The 20634-nt window shown below is 44.0% G+C and overlaps 1 protein-coding gene and 1 long non-coding RNA gene across 2 annotated transcripts in view; one reads left to right on the top strand and one right to left on the bottom strand.

Moving 5' to 3' along the window:
• The first annotated feature begins 12318 nt into the window (after positions 1 to 12318).
• SLC52A3 (solute carrier family 52 member 3) overlaps positions 12319 to 20634 on the top strand; it is a 34170-nt gene continuing 25854 nt past the window's right edge. Inside the window, exon 1 of the mRNA XM_073580780.1 lies at positions 12319 to 13505. Coding sequence (XP_073436881.1) covers positions 12469 to 13505 — 1037 coding nt within the window. The 5' untranslated portion in view covers positions 12319 to 12468. The remainder of the gene's footprint in view (positions 13506 to 20634) is intronic.
• Positions 13563 to 20634, bottom strand: part of LOC141094812 (uncharacterized) — a 45509-nt gene continuing 38437 nt past the window's right edge. Inside the window, exon 3 of the long non-coding RNA XR_012233174.1 lies at positions 13563 to 14014. This is a non-coding gene — a long non-coding RNA (uncharacterized lncRNA). The remainder of the gene's footprint in view (positions 14015 to 20634) is intronic.

Here is a 20634-nt window from a genome sequence, read left to right as displayed (position 1 = left end):
ACATGCGGCTCCGCTCCCTACACCTCGTACACACACCGCTCTGTACACCTTGTACACACACTGCTCTACTCCGTACACCTTGTACACACACGGCTCTGCTACATCCATCCTGTAAACCCCTCCTGACCCCACACTAAACTTCCCCTCATCCAGCACCACGACAACCAGCACAGCAGAGTCCTGCATACACTGAGGCCCCTGATCATGTGACCCCTGACTCCTCATCACAGGTCCTGTGAGCACAGAACAGCCATCCTGCGCGCCCTTCCCCCCTCTGTAGTCAGGAGGCTCCTTGTGACTGGTCACTGAAGTGTCGGCTTTGAGTGATGGCAGCAGGTCTCATCCTCCATCACGTGAGACACTGGGGGGTGGAGTCAGTGCACATCTCAGGGGGAGGAATAACCGAGTCCATGCTGGAGGAGGGGGCGCAGGACATGATGGAAGCCCAGGTCCCACAAGAAGCCGGCTGCTTCTTTGCTGGACTGGGCGGCCCCCGGGCCCCTAACCACTCCGGGGCCCCGTCCTACAACCTCAGTAGTTACGCCCCTGCCTGTAAAGAGGAAGAACATATTTTAACTTAAAGTTTAGAGAAATGCAGGGACCCTTTTCCTAATGTATGAGGAGAATCTATAAGCAGCATATGAGCAACCTGCAGTGCGATTGGGCCCTCCTCCTCTATAGGCCCCTATGCTGCTGAACTTGTTGTATGTGGTGTGCCCGCCCCTCAGGTACAAGGTATCAATTTGATAGTCAAAGCTATTCAGCTTAGGGTAAGTGCACACGGAGTTTTTGGATCTGCGGATTTTGTAGTGAAATCCGCGGAAAAATCCGCAGCATGTGCACATAGCCTTAGAGAAGATAGTCTCAGCTGACATCGACGAATTTTATTCCCAAAATATAAACCTATCCCCATCAAAGTGTATGTGATAACGTATTGGTTGCTGGGTATCATACTGCAGGGATGGCCGTGGATTCCAAGATTTGGTCTCTGCACCCCAAAACCATTCCATTAATTCCATAGAATAGAGGTGAACATGCACGAACACCGCACTTTGAATTTTCTATGGGACTGCTGGAAATAGCTAAGCACAGACAGTTCCAGATACAATGAATGGAGTGCAGATTGAGCATGTGCACCCCACTCCATTCAAGATGGGGCTCTGCAGAACTCCGTTTTAGAGCCCCAATATCGAGGGGTCTCAGCAGTCAGCTCCCACAGAGATCAGTTTGTTAGCCCATTTCCTATAAAATATGGGATAGCAATATTTTGGGAATACTGTAACTCTTTAATAAATTGCAGAACTTTTTATTGCGCAATGATTCAGCCTAATTTACATAATGAAGAAGGAGGAAGTTATTGTGAAACTAGAAATAATCTCTGATGATCAAAAACATTGGAAGACATTGTGTGGTAAGTGGGGCCGCTCAGTGGGGGGTATTTAAAGGGAATCTGTCACCCCTTTTTTGAGATATCATATAATGATATCATTCAATTGTGTGTCACATAAGGATTCCCTTAGTACTTTTGCTTCCCCCTGACCCCGCACCTTTCATGCATAAATACCTTTTTATATCGGTTCAGATGTATGTAAACTGCCGCAGTCCGGTCCGCTGGGCGGGGCTTATTCACCTGCTCCCCCCTCCCTGTCTTGCTCTACACAAGAAGAAATGCGTAGAGCAAGACAGGGAGGGGGGAGCAGTTGAATAAGCCCCGCCCAGCGGACCGGACAGCGGCAGTTTACATACATCTGAACCGATATAAAAAAGGTACGGTATTTATGCATGAAAGGTGCGGGGTCAGGGGGAAGCAAAAGTACTAAGAGAATCCTCATGTGACACACAATTGAATGGTATCATTATATGATATCTCAAAAAAGGGTGACAGATTCCCTTTAATGGGTCTTTCACATAAAACGGGTAAATGCAATCAGCGGTTCATGCATTACTGGTCTGTTCAAAGATTAACAGAATGGGCAGAGTATCAGTAAGTGGAGATGAAGGTCGGCTTCTCTTGCCAGCACCAGATCTATTCCCAGGCTGTTCTCATATCAGGAAATCTGGATTGAAACCCTTTTAGGATTATGGCGGCCTTCAGTTTTTCAGCAGGCATGTGTGCTGGGGTCTTATGTCAAATTCACCATAGTGAGTATGAAAGTCCATGAATGTTCAATTTCCTGTATAAATCCAAGCTTTATTATGTGGTACTATGAGTGAACATATAAATTCTCTCAGGAATTCTCTCAGGTTGAAAATGGTATCATATCTGCAGGCCGGATACAATAGAGCAGAAGCAGCTAATCTGTCACGACACAGCTGCCAAGTGACCCGGGATCAGGGGCTCCTTCCCTGCCCCTACCACTAGGGGGTGCCCTAGCTAGCCCTATTCCCTGGGATACTTCTGAAGGTGAAGATGCCGGGGTCTCCTGAATCAGCCCTCCATCTGTACCCTTCCCCCAGCCAAGGAATTGGGGTGCTACCATGCGCCATAGTATACAAAGCAACATGAACAAGCTTAACTGAAAATACCAGGCATACAAATATTCACTCACATATAACAGAGGAATGCCAGCCATGCAGCATATGCTAGCTCTGACATGGGTTTGAATCAGGACCCAGATTATAAAGGGGATAGGAGTGGCGAAACAAACTCAGCTGAGAGCTCAGACTCCCAGAGTATCCAACATGGCTGATTATCCCCTATTCTGCCAAAATAAATTAACACCATTTAAAAAGAAAGAGAAGACACTTCAGTCTTCTGGCTCATCTCTGTTGCAGCAACTCCTTGACATGATCAGATTCATATACATCTTTTTTGGAAAAGTTTCAGTAAAACTTGCATTTAATTGACTGAAATCTCTCGTGTTTGTATACATAGGAGTTCAGTGGGCAGTTCTATTCTGTGACTGACAGTCTTCCCTGTATGACTGAGCATGCAGAGATATCTGTCAATCACTGAATAGGACCGCCCATTGGACTCATATACAGACAAACACAAGGGAGTTCTCCTCTATACCCCAAGTTAAACATAGTGTTTTTTTTGTAAATTGCATATTAGGTCATTGTGTATTCCTCAAATATCCTGTAACACATGCCTTAAAGCAGGGGTGGGCAATTAATTTTTCCAAAGGGTCCACATGAGAGACCGTGACTGTTGTTGAAGGTCGAACCAATAGGCTCAAATTAATTCTGCTTAACCCCTTTGCCCCCAAGGGTGGTTTGCACGTTAATGCCCAGGCCAATTTTTACAATTCTGACCACTGTCCCTTTATGAGATAATAACTCTGGAACGCTTCAATGGAACACGGTGATTCTGACATTGTTTTTTCATGACATATTGTTCTTCATGACAGTTGTAAAATTTATTTGATATTACTTGCATTTATTTGTGAAAAAATGGAAATTTGCAAAAATTTTGAACATTTTGCAATTTTCCAACTTTGAATTTTTATGCCCTTAAATCACAGAGATATGTCACACAAAATACTTAATAAATAACATTTCCCACATGTATACTTTACATCAGCACAATTTTGGAACCAATTTTTTTTTTTGTTAGGAAGTTATAAGGCTTTAAAGTTGACCAGCGATTTCTCATTTTTACAACAAAATTTGCAAAACCATTTTTTTTAGGGACCACATTTCATTTGAAGTCACTTTGAGGGGTCTATATGATAGAAAATACCCAAAAGAAATATTCTAAAAACTGCTCCCCTCAAGGTGCTCAAAACCACATTCAAGAAGTTTATTAACCCTTCAGGTGCTTCACAGGAATTTTTGGAATATTTAAAAAAAAAAATGAACATTTAACTTTTTTCACAAAAAAATTACTTCAGATCCAATTTGTTTTATTTTACCAAGGGTAACAGGGGAAATTGGACCCCAAAAGTTGTTGTACAATTTGTCCTGTGTATGCTGATACCCCATATATGCAAGTAAACCACTGTTTGTGTGCATGGCAGAGCTCGGAATGGAAGGAGCACCGTTCCGACTGGCTGGAATTGAGATCGGATGCCATATCGCGTTTGGTGTGCCTAAACCGTGGAAACCCCCCACAAGTGACACCATTTTGGAAAGTAGATGCCACAAGGAACTTATCTAGATGTGTGGTGAGCACTTTGAACCCCACAGCACTTTGCTTCACAGAAGTTTATAATGTAGAGCCGTAAAAATAAAAAAATCATATTTTTTTCACAAAAATGATCTTTTCACCCCCAATTTTTTTATTTTCCCAAGGGTAACAGGAGAAATTGGATTCCAAAAGTTGTTGTGCAATTTTTCCTGAGTATGCAGATACCCTATATGTGGAGGTAAACCACTGTTTGGGAGCCTGGCAGAGCTAGGAAGGGATGGAGCACCGTTTGACTTTTCAATGCAAAATTGGCTGGAATTGAGATCAGACGCCATGTCGCGATTGGAGAGCCCCTGATGTGCCTAAACAGTGGAAAACCCCCAATTCTAACTCCAACCGTAACCCCAACACACCTCTAACCCTAATCCCAACCCTAACCATAACCCTAACCACAAACCTAACACACCCCTAACCCTAATACCAACCCTAACCCTAATCCCAACCCTAACATTAATCCCAACCGTATAATGGAAAAACAACAAGGCACTCAAAAATCAGTAGTCTCTTTAGAAGGTGCACAAGTAGGGTTTCCAGCCCATAATATACGCAATAAACAACTTGGCACTCAAAATTGTGAAAAAAGTTAATCCATTTTTATTGGCATCCAGATAACATGTACTCTAAACGTTTTCGGTCCCAAAACAGAGGACGCTCACAGCGAGTTACCTCGCACGCCGAATGAGGCCGCACCACAGTGCTACACAATAAGCGATAAGTCGCCATACCATAGCGCTTTTTCATCTACAAAAATCCAGATCACGATATAATCTCTGATGAAGGTCCTGTGGTGGGACCGAAAACGTTTAGAGTACATGTTATCTGGATGCCAATAAAAATGGATTAACTTTTTTCACAATTTTGAGTGCCAAGTTGTTTATTGCATTAATCCCAACCGTAACCATAATCCTAACTTTAGCCCAATCCCAACCCTAACGTTAGCCCCAACCCTAACTTTAACCCCAACCCTAACCGTAACTATAGCCCTAACCCTAGCCCTAACCATAATGGGAAAATGGAAATTAATAAAATTTTTTTATTTTATTTTTCCTTAACTAAGCAGGTGATAAAGGGGGGGTTGATTTACTATTTATAGCAGGTTTTTATAGCGGGTTTTTATGTTTGGCAGCTGTCACACACTAAAAGATGCTTGCTATTGCAAAAAATAGCTTTTGCATCACTATATTTGAGAGCTATAATTTTTCCATATTTTGGCCCACAGAGTCATGTGAGGTCTTGTTTTTTGCGGGAAGAGTTGACATTTTTATTTGTACCATTTTCGGGCACATAACTTTTTTATTGCTTTTTATTCCGATTTTTGGGAGGCAGATCGAACAAAAACAAGCAAATCCTGAATTTCTTTTGGGGGGGTGTTTATAACGTTCCGCGTGTCTTAAAATTGATAAAGCAGTTTTATTCTTCGGGTCAGTACAATGACAGCGATACCTAATTTATATCTTTTATGTGTTTTGGTGCTTTTATACAATAAAAACTTTTATATAAAAAAATAATTATTTTTGCTTCCCTTTATTCTAAGAGCTATAACTTTTTTATTTTTCTGGTGATGGAGCTATATGGCTGCTTGTTTTTTGTGGTACAAGATGACGTTTTCAGCGGCACCAAATTTATTTATATCCATCTTTTTGATCGCGTGTTATTCCACTTTTTGTTCAGCAGTATGATGATAAAGCATTGTTTTTTTGCCTTGTTTTTTGTTAAAATGGTCACTAAAGGGGTTAACTAGTGGGACAGTTTTATAGGTCGGGTCGTTACGGACGTGGCGATACTAAATGTGTACTTTTGTTGCTTAGATTTTTTTATTTAAATATTTATTTATTGATGGAATTGATATTGATTTATTATTATTTTTTATTTTTTTTAAAATATTTTTATAATTAATTTAATTTTTTGTATTTAATTCTTACTTTTACATTGTGTCCCACTGTGGGACACTCATTTTGTGCAGGCTGATCGCTTCTATAGCATGCAGATCTGCATGCTATAGAAGCTGTCAGCGCTGCAGCTTCTATAACACTAACTTGAGAGACTTCCTGACATGCACTGCGCATGACAGGAAGTCTCAGCTCTGGTGACCCGGATGTCATGACAACATTGAGTCTCCATGGCAGAGAATGGGACCCCGCGTCATGGCGCGGGGTCTCCGATCCAAAGGCAGAGGGGCTGTCAGAGCTGAGAGCCCCTCTGCCTGTTCCCGGAACGCTGAGATCATGTTTGATCGCAGTGTTACAGGGGTTAAAGTGCCAGGAGCGGTCGATGACCTCTCCCGGCACTTAGTGCAGGTTCAGTCGCACTCCCCCCGTGAGCACGGGTGATCGCGCATGACATACTATCACGTCCATGGGCATTAAGGCCCAGGGCACATGGACGGTATAGTATGTCACATGTCATGAAGGGGTCAAATTTATATTAACATTAATTATAATTTTATATTACTACTAATTGTAGCACTTAATATTTAGCAGAATTAAGAATTAGGTGAGTATAACTGTGTTTATTATTTCTAAATAAAAAAAATAAAACTGTGCTTTGTTTTATTTGAAATAAAAGATTTTATTCTGGCTGTGTCTTTATTTACCATATAACTACAGGGTAAGTAATGGATAGGTGTCTTATAGACACCAATCAATTAATAATCTATGACAATACAAAGGTGACACCAACCTGTGACGCTAGTCACTATTCACGGACAGACCGTGAGGCAGAAGAGTCAGACTTTCCAGAGTCAATACCAAAAGATTACATAAATAACTAAGGGAAAAGATGAAGCATAAGTCAGGTCACAGTGCAGGATCAATAACAAAAGATATCGGATCAAAAGCCAAAGGACTAGACAAAGGAATAGTCTGAACACAGTCCAAAGGGTCAGGCAGCAGAAGATCAGAACTCAGAGCAGCAGAATCAGGTTAACACTCACCAAGAAGCACAAACTACACCTGGCAGGGATCAGGGGCAGATAGCTCAGTTAAGTAGCTGGGCAATCACCAGAACACCGAACACCTGGAGAAAGTACCGCACCTCCCAGTCACAGATTGGACAGCTGAGCTGTCAATCAAGGGACCGATAGCTCAGCAGGCCCATCACAGAATAGGACAGACTAGCTGTCAATCAAGACACAAACAACTCAGCAAGACAGCTTCCAAAGAATAGCATAGCAATCACTAAGCAGAGGAATCATGGTATAACCCCTCAAATATGAATCCCACTTGCCACCGCTACAGAGCAAGTGGGAAGAGCCAGGCAAAGTGCCAGAATTCACGCATCTAAAAGATGGATGGCAGCGGGCTGCTATTTTTTAGGCTAGGGCGGAGCCAATATACATGGCCTCTTACCAGCCTGAGAATACCAGTCCCATCCTACTTTAGCTTGACTGGTTGTCAAAAATGTGGGGGACCCCACATTGGTTTTTTAATATTATTTATTTAAATAATTAAAAAATATGGTGTGGGGATCCCTCTATTCTTGCATCCCCCAGCTGTGAGTTTTGCCTGGCTGGTTATCAAAAATACAGAGGAACCCACACCAGTTTTTTTTTAATTATTTACAGCGCAGGCACCTTCTGATGAAGTGTCTCATCAGCCACTCCTGCACTCACTGTTATTAGCGGCAGCAGGCGCCAACTGATGGGATCAGTAGTCCTATCAGCTAACACCAATGACCGGAGATAAACTTTATAACTCCAGTCATAGCTGCAGGCTCACTCTGTCATTTGACAGCGTGGAAACTGCGTCTGTCTGACCAGCGGTGATGACTTTACTACCGTTCAGAAGTGGTGTTTGCCGCGCTGTCAGGCACATGACAGAGTGACAAACACCTGGTGTTCGGGGGGTCCGAACCTGAACAGCAACAAAGACTTCCTAAGAGTAGGTGTTTTGGTACGGATGTAACAAGGTGGCACAGGGTGGTAGTCTTGACTGAGTTCACTTAAAGCAACAGTCCATAAGCACAATGGCCTCTTGCACATAACACAGTCAGGACAGATACAGCCCCCAGACAGGTTACCTTTTCTCTGCCGACACTGCAGCACAGGCAATCAGGATCCAGGAACACAGTTGAAATCCAACAGCTAAACAATTTATTATGTAATGAAAAGAGGTAGAAAAAGTGGATGCAGCACTTCCTACAATATCCTTCACTGCCGCAACAGCTTCAGTCACAGTACTTAAGCCAATTTCTGGACACTTATAGTCCTCGGCGGGGCACTACTCAGTCCCGATGCCCATTTCACTGCCCGTGGGTCCGAGGCAGCAGTATCTGTTCCCTCTCCTGGGGTTTGGCAATCTCACGATCACTGTGGAGCACCTGCCTGAGCAGGCCTGCCCGGGGCACTGACATGCTCCCCTGTTGGGAGCTGCCAAAGGACTGTCTGGCAGCGGGCACAAGGACTGCGTGTGTGCCCCACAAGAGACTTGCAGCTCCTGGAATCTGCCTGGGAGTTACTCAAGAGACTTGCAGCTCCTGGGATCTGTCTGGAGCTACTGCCTGTGCTGCTGCAGCCGTTGCTGAAGTTAGACAGCTCAGGCCCTATCTCCCACTAAAGGCCCACTGTTGGGCCCTAAAGAGTGTGATGTGGTGCATCCATTCCAGCATGGAGAGGAGCCAGATGTCTGAGAGGGACATTGTGACCCAGGGCTGGGACTAGATCTGCTTATTCATGTGCAAGGGGCCAGAGTGTGGACTGACTGTGCCTTAGTGACCTTGCCCATGACTACCACCCTGTGCCACCATGTTACATTTGGCGTAGTCAATTGGAACCAGACGAGAGACTGACAGTGATTTTGAAATGCTGAGGGAGAAGACTCCTGAGCCTTGTGAAATGTTGACTCGTGAAAGAATTGAAGATGGCGGCTGACAGTGATTTTGAGATGTTGACCGCCGTGAAAGAGTTAAAGATGGCGGCTCACAGTGACTGTAAGATGATGCCGAAATCTGGTAAGGAGACAGCCAGTGGTGCGAAAATGCAGGAGGGTGCCGCCTTTCGTGGGTGTCATGCAAGAGATTTGGCGCCGAAGGAAAGAAGGCCGCACCCCACTGTGATGGATGCCCATCCGAAATGGGTGTGGGCGAAGAGAGAGCTCCCGCCCCCGCAGCAGAATTTGGAGAAACATGTGGAACAACCAGAAGTGACCCCACCCACGAATGGGTGGAGCCCAGAAGAGCAAGATGGCCTGACAGGAAGAGAAACCAAGTGAGATACTTGTGCAGATGATGATCGCCGAGAGCGATGACACCGCGGATGCGGTGAAGCTGGAGCCGGAAGAAGTAATAAAGAAACCGGAAGTTGTGGAGAGGGGGACTGTTGCGGCCATGATCAGTTCACGCAGTCGCAGAGGTGAACAGTCACAGCCTACTGTAGTCATGGTGCCTCAGAACTGGACTGTGTTGCCCCTGGATTCTGCCCCATTTCTACCCCTGAACTGGCCCAATGTTATATGCTGCCCACCACGGTCAAAAGCCTGTGGTCCACTAAAAGGAGGGGGAGAGCTTGATCAGAAGAACCCGAGGATCAAGCCGGGTCAAAACTAAATGTTGAGTTGGCAATCGAGCCAGGATACCTGTTTTATTGGTCCCAGGAGCAAGGGGACCAGGGTCAGGTGGATCCGCTTTGAGAGAGACTGAGACTCTTGTATTAATATGTACTGGAGACTGCTGTATTATTGCTAACATTTTTATATTGCTGTTTTAGCCCTACAGAGGTCGTCATGGTCGGGTACGATCATGTTTTAGGAGGGAAGGGTGTAAGGAGGTGGCGGACACCCTCATTTGCTTCCCCTCTCTCTTTTACCGCATGTGGTCCCCCTGTATGTTAACATGTTAATGTATATTGTCCTGTAATGTTTGCTATATGTATGTGCTGTGATGTTCCTATGGTCTGATACCCCTAAATAAAATCCTGAGTGACTAATTGCATCCAGAAGTCACATAATTAGCAAATTGAGTCCATCTATAGGCAATTTATTCTCAATATAACTACAGCTGTTCTGTGAAGGCCTCAGAGGTTTGTTTGAAAACATTAGGGATCAAATATTATTATGAAAACCAAGGAACGCACCAGACGGGTCAAGGATAAAATTGTGAAGAAGAGTAAAGCAGGGTTAGGTTATAAAAAAATAGCCCAAGCCCACTGAGTACTATTCAATCCATCATTTAAAAATGGATGGAGTATGGCACAACTGCGAAACTACAAAAATCTGGCCTTTATGGAAGAGTGGCAAGAAGAAAGCAATTTTTGAAAGCAAGCCCTAAGGGTGGTTTCACATTAGCGTTTAAGGCCGCAGCGTTGGCCTGCGCACGGCCGCCACTAAGCCCCGCCCCTGCCATGCCTCCGCCGGTAGCTCCGCCTACGGACGCGTGATGCTGCATGCGTCCTGCGTCCCCTATCTTTAGCACTGGGGACGCAGGCCATGCGCAGGTATGCGTTTGGCAGCGCATGCGTCCTTTTGACAGTGCGCCGAGCGCACCAAATTGCAACAGGTTGCGTTTGGCTCTGGTCGGCGCACCCGTCAAAAGGACGCATGCGCCGCCAAATGCATACCTGCGCACGGCCTGCGTCCCCAGTGCTAAAGATAGGGGACGCATGCAGCGTCATGCGTCCGTAGGCGGAGCTACTGGCGGAGGCGCGGCAGGGGGCGGGCGGTGGCCATGCGCAGGCCGACACTGCGGCCTTAAACGCTAATGTGAAACCACCCTAAGATGTCACATTTGCAGTTTGCAAAAACCCAGGTACGCTAGCATGTGGGAGAAGGCACTCTACTCAGAAGAGACCATAGTAGAACTTCGTGTGCTAAATGTAAAATGCTATGTGTGGTGGAAAACTAGCACTGCACATCGCCCTGAAAACTCATCCCCAGTGTCAAACATGGTGGTGGCAGGAACATGCTGTAGGGATTCATTCTTTCAGCAGATCAGAGTTGATGGGAAGGCGGATGGAGCTAAATTCAGGGCAATTCTAGAGGTAAACCTGATAAGGACTGCAATAGACTTGAGACTGGGGCGTGGGTTCACCTTCCAGCCAGACAGCAACCCTAAACATATTGCCAGAGCTACAATGGAATGGTTTAAAGCAAAGCATATTCATGTGTGTGAATGACTTCTTCACAGGCCAGACGTAAATTCCACCGAGAATCTGTGGCAATACCTGAAAATTGCTGTTCACAGATGCTCTGAGCCCAAGCTCTCTGAGGTAGTGCTAGTTTGCAAATAAGAATGGGCATAAAGCTGGTGGAGACATCCCCCAAAAGACTTACAGGAGTATCTCATTGTAATTATTTATGAGGGAATTTATTGGAAACATCTCAAATGAGTTTGAGACTGGCTTTTACCCAGCAATGGTGACCAAGAGGAATTTGCAATTTTGTATGGTCACCTTCCATAAAACAGAAATGCTGTTAGCACCACAGCCACTAGTCTTTTTGCACTTGCACGAGAAGATGGGTATAAGTGCCCTGAACTGGAGATTAGATCATTGCAGTACATGAACAGTAGTAGTTGGTGGAGAATGATGTCTCCTTGCACAGGTTGTTAATACTGCAGCAAAAAATGTGGTTGGCAAAGCACCAACAATGTGCAGGTATGGAGCAACTGATGACATGTACAATGCCAATTAGAAGCGTTCATGCTTTCTAATAATTGCAGTCAGATATTTATGGAGTTTGGCCACTTGATAGCTTAGAGAATATGACATAAGGTTCTGAGTTGAGTGTGGCGTTTAACAGAATGGACTTTGGTTACAGAAGATGAGATAAGACGTAGAGTATTTTGTAGGAAGTAGCAGGATCAGGGAAAGTGCTTGTTACTGTGTGACATCGAGGGATAGAATTCAGGCTGTTCTTTCTCTGGACACAAGAATACTTTCTTTTCTTTTTCATTTCAGCCTTGTGATTTGCAGAGAGAATATTTACTCTCACTTCCCCCTGACTATTCCATATGAGAATTTGATGGCTTATGTTGCAATTAATGATCTGGGCTGGCATGGAAATGGTAATATTTGACATTGCCTTTACAACTAAATATTACATTGCAATCACTGTATAGATGAAAATGTGAAATTTTTCATTAATATAAAAAAGGTTTTTTTTTTAAGATGCCATGGAAACGCCCATGCGTCATTATCTGGAGGAAACTTTGACCATAGTGACTAATGTGATTGATTTTGTTTTGTTTCCAGGATCAGTTAGTGGATATCTACTTGGACAGAGGAGTCTCTGCTAGGAGGCACGGCCATACAACAAAGATCCACCTCTGACCATTTGTAATTCATTGACTTTCCCTCTGGACGGTTTCTAATACTTGGACACTTTGTGGACTTGGTAACGTAGTTAAATATGGCGTTTCTTACTCACCTGTTGGCATGTATCTTTGGAACTGGTGCATGGGTTGCCATCAATGGTCTATGGGTAGAACTTCCACTTATTGTGAATGATCTTCCTGAAGGATGGTACTTACCATCCTACCTTACTATCATCATCCAGATGGCCAACATCGGACCTCTATTTGTTACTGTAATGCACAAAGTGAAGCCTGGCTGGCTGAAGGAAGTCACTGTTATATACACCATTACTGCTCTTGGAATCGTGGCCTCATTCCTTCTGGCCTTTTTCTGGAAACAAACCACATTGATAGCAGGGCAGATGCATAGTACTGGATTCCTGATCCTAACTTTCTTCCTTTCAGTGGTGGACTGTACCTCATCAGTGACTTTCTTGCCCTTCATGATGCAGCTGCAACCTAAATACATCACTACGTATTTCATTGGCGAGGGGCTCAGTGGTCTCATCCCAGGATTGTTGTCCTTGATTCAAGGCGTCGGGATGATGGCATGTGTTAATGTTACAAGGAATGAGAACACAACCTGGTTGAATGCTACTGATGATGAATATTACATAGAAACTCAATACTTTCCAGCCAAATTTTCAGTTCAGGTCTTCATGTTTCTCTTGTCCATTATGATGGCCTTCTGCCTGGTGGCTTTTTTCTTCCTAACAAGACTATCCCAGGAAGATCCCAACTCCAATGCTTCCTTACTTCAAAGTACAATCACTCTGAACTCTTACTCAACAACTGATGTAAACTTATCATGTAATACGGATCCTTCAGATACAAGTAAAAGCACAGAACACATCCATCATGGCAGCGGGACTCCTTCAGACTCGGATAACAATTTAGAAAAGTATTCTTGGGGTCACTATGCTCTAATTTACTTCCTTACCGGATGGGTGAATGCTCTCACCAACGGCATCCTACCATCTATACAGACATACTCTTGCATGCCATACGGTAATTTGGCCTACCATCTCTCTGCTGCCCTGGGCTCCATGGCCAATCCTTTGGCTTGCCTAATTGCCATGTTTCTACCTAGCAGGTAAGTGTCCCAAATAACTGAAAGAGACTGCAATATGAGAAAAACTACAAAATGTAGTTATCAATTTATTAGCATAAATTACAGGAATAAAGAAGTCTTTAAGGAAATGGAGAACTTATTGAAGTCAATGTATTGTTAGGCAGTTATACAACAAGTATATTTAGCATAAGTGATGGTTCTTAAGGAAAGTAAACCTACCAATGATCCATATATTAGTAAAGGGCAGGAGCACAACCTTTTCCTGAGACGAATAGTATTCTACTTAGTTGCAGACCAGGTCATTCATTTGCACATTTGTACTTCTTCTAAGTACACTTACAAACTTTTGAAGTAACTCAGCTGGGAGGTTGTTCCAAACATCTTGGGAGAAATAACCACAGATCTTTTCTGAATATCAATTGTGCAAATCCTTCTGTCTCCTCATGTAATCCCAGACAGACTGGATGATGTGAGATCAGGGCTCTGTAAGGCCATATCACCACTTCCAGGACTCCTTGTTCTTCTTTATGCTGAAGATAATAATAATCTTTATTTATATAGTGCCAACATATTCCGCAGCGCTTTACAGTTTAACAGTTTCAAAACACAAGTCATAAGTAACAACGTTAACAGTACAACAATTAAAGCAAAATAAGGCGACCCTGCTCGTGAGAGCTTACAATCTATAAGGAGGTGGGGGAGATATAAAGTACAGGTGTGTATTTACAATGGTGTATTTACAATGATGGTCCAGCCATCTTGAGGGAGTGAGGGATGGATGGAGATAGCCCATTCATTACACATGCACACTTACTGTACACATAGAATGACTTTGATTAGTGAACGTGATAGGCCGTTGAACAAATGTGTTTTGAGAAAGCGCCTGAAACTATGCAAATTGTGGATAGTCCTAATTTCTTGGGGTAGAACATTCGAGAGGGTTGGCGCAGCGCCGGAGAAGTCTTGGAGTGGGAGGTACGGATTAGTGCATAGGTTAGTCGAAAGTCGTTTGCAGAGCGCAACGGTCGGTTAGGCCGATAGACAGAAATGAGGGAGGAGATGTAGGGGGGTGCTGCGCTGTGGAGAGCTTTGTGGGTGAGAACAAGTACTTTGAATTGGATCCTATAATGAATGTCCGAGTACCGATTAGCCAGATAGATGACCCTGGCTGCTGCATTAAGTATAGACTGAATAGGGGATAGTCGAGTAATGGGGAGGCCAATTAATAGAGCATTGCAGTAATCCAGGCGGGAGTGGATCAAGCTACAGTGAGGGTTTTTGTTGTTTCCATGGTGAGAAAAGGGCGGATATTAGAGATGTTCTTTAGGTGTAAGTGGCAAGAGATTGTATATGGGATGTGAAGAAGAGATTGGTGTCAAACATAACATCCAGACAGCGCGCCTGCTGCCGGGGTGTTATTGTGGTGCCACCCACGGAGAGGGAAATGTCAGATTTAGGGAGGTTAGTAGACGGGAGCAGAAGAAGTTCAGTTTTGGAGAGGTTGAGTTTCAGATAGAGAGCGGACATGATGTTGGAGACTGCGGACAGACAGTCACTGGCTTTCTTTAGTACAGCGGGGGTAAGATCGGGGAATGACGTATTTAGTTGTGTGTCATCAACATAAAGATGATACTGAAAGCCGAATCTGCTGATGGTCTGTTCAAATGGGGCTGTGTAGAGAGAGAAGAAAAAGGGGCCAAGGACTGAGCCCTGAGGTACCCCGACAGTGACAGGAAGAGGAGATGACATGGAGCCAGAGAACAAAACACTGAAGGAGCAGTCAGAAAGATAGGAAGATAACCAGGAGAGAGCAGTGCCATTAATGCCTAGTGACTGGAGCCTAGAGAGTAGGAGATGGTGGTCAAAAGCTGCAGATAGGTCGAGAAGAATGAGCAGAGAGTGGTGACCATTACGTTTTGCTGTCAGAAGGTCATTGGTCGCTTTGATGAGTGCAGTTTCAGTCGAATGTAGGGGGCGGAAGCCGGACTGTGAAGGGTCTAGAAGGCAGTGAGTAGATAGGTAACAGGTAAGGCGGGAGTAAACTAGGCGCTCCAAAAGTTTAGAGATGAAGGGGAGAATGGAGACTGGTCTGTAGTTGTTTGTGCAAGTTGGGTTGAGAGCAGGTTTCTTTAGTAATGGAGTAACGATGGTGTGTTTGAAGGAGGAAGGGAAAATGCCCGAGGAGAGGTGAGTTGTGACGACTGGAGAGAGAGACTGGAGGAGATGTGAGGGAATGGGTTCAGTAGTGCATGTGGTCGAACGAGAGTAAGAGATGAGTCTGGAGACTTCTTCTTCTGTGATGGGATCAAATGTGGAAAGTGAGCCAGGGGAGATGCAGGAAGGGATGGGAGTCACAGCACTTGGTGGTTGGGATAAGATAATTCTTAAAGGGAATCTGTCAGTGGATCAACCCTCCTAACCCATCTATATGGTCATGCAGGTCCTAGAAAGTTGAATAAAATGATACCTTTGATATCTGCAATCCGATGTCTTATTCCAGAGAAATACACATTCTTCTTAGATGCAAATGAGCTGTTAAAGAGAACCTGACAGGTGATACCTGATGCCTAATACATGAGCAGCATGTATCAGTCACTGGCTGTATAAACACAGCCAAATATCTTTGACTCTGAAACGCTCTGGCATTTCAAAGAAGATCATATATTAATATCTACTGGGAACCAAGCCGCACTGTAGACTAGTTGGACAGGTGGGTCTCCAGCAAATTCTCTCCACCCGCTACCCTGGATTGACACGTCTCTGCCTATGTGCACGTATAGGCCGTGACCTGTCAATTCAGGTCTGGGAAAATCTGCCAGGGACCCACTTGTCCAAGTCGTTTACAGTGCGGCTAATAAAGTAATGCCAATGCCTGATACATGTAGCCCGGGGTTTGGGCAGCATGTATTGGCTGTCAGGTTCACTTTATCTTTATTTTTTCACTTTATCTTTGGGCAAGACACTGATGTCCCTGAGAATCTACCTACCGGGTGTATTTTAACCCCTTTTCCGACGTTGGGTGTAACAGTACGCCCACGTCGGACTCCTCCTGTTTGGTGCGGGTTCCGGCGCTGAGCCCGCACCTTTCCGGGCACATGTCAGCTGATCTATACAGCTGACATGTGCCCACAACAGCCGTGGGTGGAATCGCAATCCATCCATGGCCGTTAACTAGTTAAATGCCGCTGTCAATCTCTGAAAGCGGCATTTAACTCGTGCTTACCAGAGGCGTGTCATAAATCCCGCCCATCGGTGACCCCGTCACATGATCGCGGGTCACCGATGGGTTGGCATGACAATCAGAGGTCTGAAGCGGATCTCTATGGTTGTCACGGCCAGATTTCTATGAGCACCACCCAGTGGTCGGCGCTCATAGCAAGTGAGCAGTTCTGCTACACACAGGCGATCTGATCATTGCCTGTATGTAGAAGAGGCAATTAAAGTAGTGATGCTTCTAGTCTCCCATGGAGACTATTGAAGCATGCAAAAAGTAAATAAAAAATGTTTTTAAAAATATTTAAAAAATTACAAAAATATAAAATGTTCAAATCACCCCCCTTTCAAAATAAAACAATAAAAAAAAAAATCAAGCATACACATATTTGGTATCGCCGCGTTCAGAATCGCCCAATCAATTTAAACTATACTATTTTGAAGACAAAGTGTGGTGACACCATATATTGATGTTATTTAAATTTCTCTTTTGTTCATTCACTTTTCATTTTGGTAATTGATTAAAAAAAAATAGAGGCGGTCATAGTTTATTTGTAAGCATTCTTACCTGGCTGCATTTTTTTCACACCTGCCTAAAACTTTTGCACATTGTAAATGTTTGTTATATGTATGTTATATGTGTATATATGTACAGTTGTGGCCAAAAGTATTGACACCCCTGCAATTCTGTCAGATAATACTCAGTTTCTTCCTGAAAATGATTGCAAACACAAATTCTTTGTATTATTATCTTCATTTAATTTGTCTTAAATGAAAAAAACACAAAAAGAATTGTCCTAAAGCCAAATTGGATATAATTCCACACCAAACATAAAAAAGAGGGTGGACAAAAGTATTGGCACTGTTCGAAAAAACATATGATGCTTCTCTAATTTGTGTAATTAACAGCACCTGTAACTTACCTGTGGCACCTAACAGGTGTTGGCAATAACTAAATCACACTTGCAGCCAGTTGACATGGATTAAAGTTGACTCAACCTCTGTCCTGTGTCCTTGTGTGTACCACATTGAGCATGGAGAAAAGAAAGAAGACCAAAGAACTGTCTGAGGACTTGAGAAACCAAATTGTGAGGAAGCATGAGTAATCTCAAGGCTACAAGTCCATCTCCAAAGACCTGAATATTCCTGTGTCTACCGTGCGCAGTGTCATCAAGAAGTTTAAAGCCCATGGCACTGTGACTAACCTCCCTAGATGTGTACGGAAAAGAAAAATTGACAAGAGATTTCAATGCAAGATTGTGCGGATGTTGGATAAAGAACCTCGACTAACATCCAAACAAGTTCAAGCTGCCCTGCAGTCCGAGGGTACAACAGTGTCAACCCGTACTATCCGTCGGCGTCTGATTGAAAAGGGACTGTATGGTAGGAGACTCAGGAAGACCCCACTTCTTACCCCGAGACATAAAAAAGCCAGGCTAGAGTTTGCCAAAACTTACCTGAAAAAGCCTAAAACGTTTTGGAAAAATGTTCTCTGGTCAGATGAGACAAAAGTAGAGCTTTTTGGGCAAAGGCATCAACATAGAGTTTACAGGAGAAAAAAAAAGAGGCATTCAAAGAAAAGAACACGGTCCCTACAGTCAAACATGGCAGAGGTTCCCTGATGTTTTGGGGTTGCTTTGCTGCCTCTGGCACTGGACTGCTTGACCGTGTGCATGGCATTATGAAATCAGAAGACTACCAACAAATTTTGCAGCATAATGTAGGGCCCAGTGTGAGAAAGCTGGGTCTCCCTCAGAGGTCATGAGTCCTCCAGCAGGACAATGACCCAAAACACACTTCAAAAAGCACTAGAAAATGGTTTGAGAGAAAGCACTGGAGACTTCTAAGGTGGCCAGCAATGAGTCCAGACCTGAATCCCATAGAACACCTGTGGAGAGATCTAAAAATGGCAGTTTGGAGAAGGCACCCTTCAAATATCAGGGACCTGGAGCAGATTGCCAAAGAAGAATGGTCTAAAATTCCAGCAGAGCATTGTAAGAAACTCATTGATGGTTACCGGAAGCGGTGGGTCGCAGTTATTTTGGCTAAAGGTTGTGCAACCAAGTATTAGGCTGAGGGTGCCAATACTTTTGTATGGCCCATTTTGGAGTTTTGTGTGAAATGATCAATGTTTTGCTTTTTGCTTCATTCTCTTTTGTGTTTTTTCATTTAAGACAAATTAAATCAAGATAATAATACCAAAGAATTTGTGTTTGCAATCATTTTCAGGAAGAAACTGAGTATTATCTGACAGAATTGCAGGGGTGTCAATACTTTTGGCCACAACTGTATATTGCAATAATCATATTATATAGCACTGTGTACAAACAATTGCTCACTTTGACTTTGTACTCGGTTAATTATTCTCTTTTCTCTGCTGTATGTAGAAACAGGAAGTGTGGTGTAATGACCACTGTGTCCACTAGGGGCGCTGTGTGGATGTCCCAAGTGAGAGGATGAGTGGCAGAATATGGAAGGACTGTTATGTATCTCAAGGTGGGTGGCCTTGAGATGGAGACTGATGCGTGTTTTGTGCAGCAGTGATACTGCGAGGTGCTGTGTCAATGTGTCAGGGAGAAGTCTCCAGGTAACTAGGGAGATGGCCGGCCTAGTTACCTACAAACCCACCCTGGAGGTGTGTTTAATGCTTGTAGTAAAAGACTGAGTGTGTGAAGGACCTGTGATGAGGTCATAGCCATGTGACCCGGTGGGCGTGGCTACGGACCATATATGGTGCCAGGGTAGGTCTCATGGGTGAATGTAGGGACCTGGTTTGTCCAGTGTGGAAGGTCCCGCTAGGAGATGGGTCTCCTGGCACACAGCATGAGAAGTGGCTGTGTGGAATGGCTGCCAGCGTCTGAGAGTTCCCAGAGGAGGGAAGGAACGTCTGCTGTGAGCTGTAGCAGCCATGAGGTAAACCCTGACGGGGTGAGAAGTCTTTGAGGCTGAAGAGCCTGAGTACTGGACATTGAGACCCTGTGTGACCACAGGATTAACAGAGGGAAGTTCTGTAATGGACGCTATGCTGGTGATATAAACTGTATGTTATTGGTCACGGTTTATGCTGCATAATAAACCGCAGGGACTGATATGTTGTTATGGAAAATCTGTGCCGGACGTGATTATTGGGCTGCCAAGCGAGAATCCCCTATCCGAATGACAGCGCTACCTCACAGAAGTCTCTCTCCTACATAAATCATTCCCCTTTTCAACTCCTGACTCAGCTGCTCCCTCTTCCCCTCCCATAGATTTTTGCAGTGACTCATGACTTGTGCAGATAAAATTGATCTCCACGTGTTCCTACATAGAGCTGTGAAGGATTCAGCTAGTCAGCTTTTAATCTTGTGATGTCATAGACCTAATGTAAAGGGAAGCATTAGCTGGGTGGAAAGGTAAAATTAGCAATTATAATTACACAATGGTATATAATAAGATAGGAGTTTTTCTTTAAAAAAAGGAACAAAATAGCAATTACTCACCTAGTAAATCACCATCCGCTCCAGCTCTGCCAGTTCTGGTGGGTTAGTAATATTTTTGAACTGTTGAATTATGATGATGTGTCAGTCAAGAACACGTGGAGCCAGTAGTATGGTTGGCTCACAATCACAGAACAATTAACAAAGATTACAAAACATAAAAAAATAGGGCCCACTTGTAACATTGCGCGAGGTGGTAGCCATAGGTGAGTGTTATGAGTCCGACACCCTGGCATGTTACAGAAAATAACGAGTGCTCTGGATGTGTGTATGCTGGCAATATTGCTATTGGTACCTTCACCATTCGGCCAGTCCCATTCCACTCCTCAGCAGGTCCATTGGACTTCAAGGCAAGGACACCAGGCACGTTCATAAAAACAAGGCACTCTTTATTGGCAACACACTTAGGTACAGAAGATGGCAGGCAGTATACTTTACAATCTTCTTATGTCTCATACAGA

Source organism: Dendrobates tinctorius, unplaced genomic scaffold (genome assembly GCF_039654945.1).
Source record: "Dendrobates tinctorius isolate UK_male_01 unplaced genomic scaffold, ASM3965494v1 ptg000065l, whole genome shotgun sequence".
Lineage (NCBI taxonomy): Eukaryota > Metazoa > Chordata > Amphibia > Anura > Dendrobatidae > Dendrobates > Dendrobates tinctorius.
Note: the sequence above shows the minus strand (reverse complement) of the source record. Positions and strands in the feature narration are given on the sequence as shown.